General features: G+C 42.0%; 1 protein-coding gene across 1 annotated transcript; it reads left to right on the top strand.

Annotated features, from left to right (window-relative positions):
• The first annotated feature begins 1,486 nt into the window (after positions 1-1,486).
• Positions 1,487-3,528, top strand: LOC148016867 (acyltransferase GLAUCE-like). Its single transcript, XM_087662370.1, has 2 exons — positions 1,487-2,071; positions 2,463-3,528. The coding sequence occupies exons 1-2, from the start codon at positions 1,487-1,489 to the stop codon at positions 3,399-3,401; spliced, it is 1,524 nt and encodes a 507-aa protein (XP_087518496.1). The 3' UTR covers positions 3,402-3,528.
• Positions 3,529-3,961: the final 433 nt, after the last annotated feature.

Raw genomic sequence — 3,961 nt, 5'->3', positions numbered from 1 at the left:
CTACTAAAACTAAAAGTATAACTACTAAAACTACTAGTGAATATTAACTATTGAAACTACTAAAACTAAAGCTAACAATTCATAAATCTCTTAATCATAAAATGGCAAATGTAGGAGACATGAAGTGATGAAAGGTTTATTCTTTCATAAAATGGCAAGTGTAATAGGCATGGAATCGTCAAAGGCTTCTTCTTTTGATCCTAAGATGTAAAGATCTATGAGGCTTTATGCTCTGAAGTACCATTTTGACTAATGATGTCAACTTAATGTTATTCATTATTTTAAGTATGTTAACTAAAATAATATGCTACACTAAGTAATAAACTAATGATAATGAACTAATCTAATATACTAAGTAATTTAAGTATGTTAACTAAACTAATATAATTTTAACTATTCTAACTACACCAAGTAATAAACTAATGATACTGAACTAATCTTATTGGTTAATGTAATTTATGCCTCCTTTATGCTATGAGGCTTTATGCTCAAGAACCAATGATGTCTAACTAACGTAATTAGTTATTTCTTACACCTCTCCCTAACTTCCCCTCCCATCATCGTACGTTGCCCTTAAAACCATCCTACATCTCCCTATCTTCCTCTCTCATCAACCCCAAACAGCATCCTTCACTACAGTTCAACAATTCTACTTCTGAGCAATGTTCTCTCAAAGAAGAAAAGAAGGAAGGAAGAGGAGGAGAGTGATGACGAGAGACCCATCAGAGCTGCAGGAGCTAAGAGAATGAGCTACGTCAACTGCCTATACAAGTCGAAGAAGAAGAGGCGGAGCCCCTATATTGAGGAAAAGAAGGAAGAAGAGGAGAGTGATGACGAGAGAGGGCGAGAGCACGAGCTTTGTCAACTGGCTCTGCAAATCGGAGGAAGAGGTGGAGCCGCCCAGCTCAAGACAGACAAGCATGGCTGCCGCGCTGCTTGGCTATTCGGTACTCATACTTCTCCTCTCTCTCTTTCTCTCTCTCTCTCAATATGTTTAGCATTTGAATTATTTAGAATTCAGCCTTTGCTTTTTTATTGATTGGATTTAATTAGGCTTCCATCGGATTTTTTATTTTATTTTCTTCAGATTAATAACCAGAGAAAAGATAAATACGAAGTGCCCATTAGCTGTACGTGTAGTAACAACTCAAACATGAATGGGTGATGCACTTTGGAAAATAACGACGAGAGGAAGAGAGGACAGTACGAACGACGAGAAGGAGTACAACTCCAGTAGCATGCTTGCAGTTGCATGGCTTCCTCTTTTCGAGTGATCATCTCCATTCGCCTGTATTCTAACCATTCGTCCGCTCTTCAGACCCACTGTTATAATCATTCATCCGCTCATGAGATCCATGATTTGCGAACAATATACATACACAAAATATTGGACGCTCCCGTACTCGATCGTCTCCTGCCTAACGTCATCCTTCAAGCTACCACGTCGCATCTTCCTGTGTGTGTCGATTGGACCACTCGCCTGAGGATGGTGAATGCTAGTAGGGGGCAATTCGAGCTACGGAAGGACATGCTACGAGTGGAGCCTCTCAGGATAGTGAATGCGAAGCCACCATCGAACACTCGGAAGCTAGAAAATGGAAGCCCTCATATCCTAGAGCTCTCGAATGTGGATCAGCTCTTCGATTACTACTTCTCAGTGACTCTCTTCTACGAGGGATCGCGTGATCATACTACACGATCACTGCATGGTGCTGGCTGCCCTGTGCAGGAGAGGTTACAAGGTGCTTTGGAGAAGCTCCTTGCACAGTATCCGGCTGCTGCTGGCCGGCTACATCGTAACGAGGTTAAGGGACGGCTGGAGATAGAATATATGTCTCCTGTGCATCCACCAACAACCTCACATGATCAATGCAATCATCATACAACTAATGGTGTTAATGACCTCTTAGCACAACAATATGGAGTACAATTTAGGGTTGCTCATGCATCCATCGCCCTTGCCGAGCTTGGTGATGTCTCCATTCCAAACCCATCCTTGGATCTTTTGCATCCTAGTTTTACTCCCCAGACAAGGACAAGCCAAGTAACACGTCCCCTTATGGCCTTCCAGGTAAGCATCTTGATCTTTGTGCTTTTGAGATTGAATCTTGCAAGCATCCTAATCCTTGTGCTCTTGAACTTAAATCTTATTAGCATCCTTAATGCTTGTGCTTTTTGAACCATGTGTACTATCCATGAGTGATTTATTAGTCCATTTGCCCATGGATTCGTAACATGGAAAGCATCCTTTATGCTTTAGTGGAATCTTGTGAGCATTTGAATCTTTGTGCTTTTTGAACCTTGTCCGTGCATGAGTAATTTATCAGTGCGTTTGCCCGTGAATTTGTAACATGATTTATCAATACATTCGCTCATAGATTCATAACATGATTTATCAATACGTTTGCTCATGGATTTGCAACATGTGTTGTTTCTGATGACCTATGGATGCATTTATACAGGTGACTACATTCACTTGCGGTGGCTTCACCCTTGCTCACATGTGCAGCCATGCCTTTATGGATGGCCATGGAGCTGCGACCTTTCTGCAAAGGCTATGCTCCATTGCAAGAGGAGCAGGTTCGTTTGGATTGCCCCGATCCGAGATTGTGAGCAGGCGGGACATAATGAAGGCAAGGGTGCCTCCATCGCCAACATTTAGCCATCCCTACATTGGAACTCGTCAACGAGGAGAGGCCCCAGTGCTCCCACAACACGGGAATGTGGCGCAATTTTCTTTCAGTACAGCTGCTCTCGAGGCCTTGAGACAGAAGGTGGTGATCGCCTCTGGCTTTGATCCCGACAAAAGAAATCGCTGTTCCCGTTATCAAGCTCTGGTGGCCTATTTGTGGGTTGCTCGAGCCAAAAGCCTTGCAACAACCATAAGGAATTATAATGGAGGGCAACTACAATCAGAGCAGGAGCTGCCAATTTGCTTTCCCATAAACTTGAGAGAGAAGGGTATTCCCCACCTTACTCGAGAATATTTAGGCAATGCAATACTTCCTGTTACAGTGAGTGCCACTGTGCAAGAGCTGTGTGAGCGCCCATTGGCCTGCATAGTCCACAAGGTCCAACGTGCATTGGCGACAACCATGAATATAATTGGGTTATGTGCGCAATCCCAAATCGACTACATAGAGTTACAAATCATGGCAGGACTTGTCCCATACAAGATCGACTCCGCTCTAGCTATGCCTTCCATCGTTGGGCTACCTTTCTACGATACTGATTGTGGATGGGGCCGCCCCATCTACTGTGGCCGTCCCAGCCGGCAACGCAAACACCGCATCTTGATTTTGGATCACCCTGTAGCACATGCTTGGAATGTGCTTGTTGCTCTCTCCTCCAAGGAAGAATACAATGCCTTCCACCATGAAATTGCAGAATATGTTACTTAGTAGCCTCATTAGTCACACGATGATATGTCACAGTACATGTATGCATGTCCACACATACATAGAATATGTTACTTAGCAGCTTCATTAGTCGCATGATGAATATGTCACACATGTATGCATGTCCACACATCCATAGATAATCAAACAACTGTAGCCATCGTACATGATTCTTGGAAGGTTTTGTGAGGTCTAGATAAAGAGGTGGACATGGGCTCCTTTTTAGCAATTGAGTTTGTGGTTGTAGAAGTTTTATGGTTCCTGAAGCAGAGAAGAAAAGAACTAGTTTTAGACATTGGTTAGTCTTGCATCCATGTATTCAAGCTACAGTAAGTAAAATGTGAAATTGTTTTTTAATGCCTAATGTCAATCAGAACACGTATGTTTATTATGTAAATAGCATTGATAGACTTGCCTATATCTTGTGTTTTTCAAAAAGATAATAGTAATATTTGTTATACAATGTGCCGAATGCTCTGAATGGTCAATGTATATAAGTTCTCTTTACTACATATGTCCAAAGACCCAAAGGTATATCCCTTGTATAAAATTTGAACTATTTT

Source organism: Lygodium microphyllum, chromosome 22, assembly GCF_053477565.2.
Source record: "Lygodium microphyllum isolate KBCC chromosome 22, Lygodium_microphyllum_v1.1.10, whole genome shotgun sequence".
NCBI lineage: Eukaryota > Viridiplantae > Streptophyta > Polypodiopsida > Schizaeales > Lygodiaceae > Lygodium > Lygodium microphyllum.
Note: the sequence above shows the minus strand (reverse complement) of the source record. Positions and strands in the feature narration are given on the sequence as shown.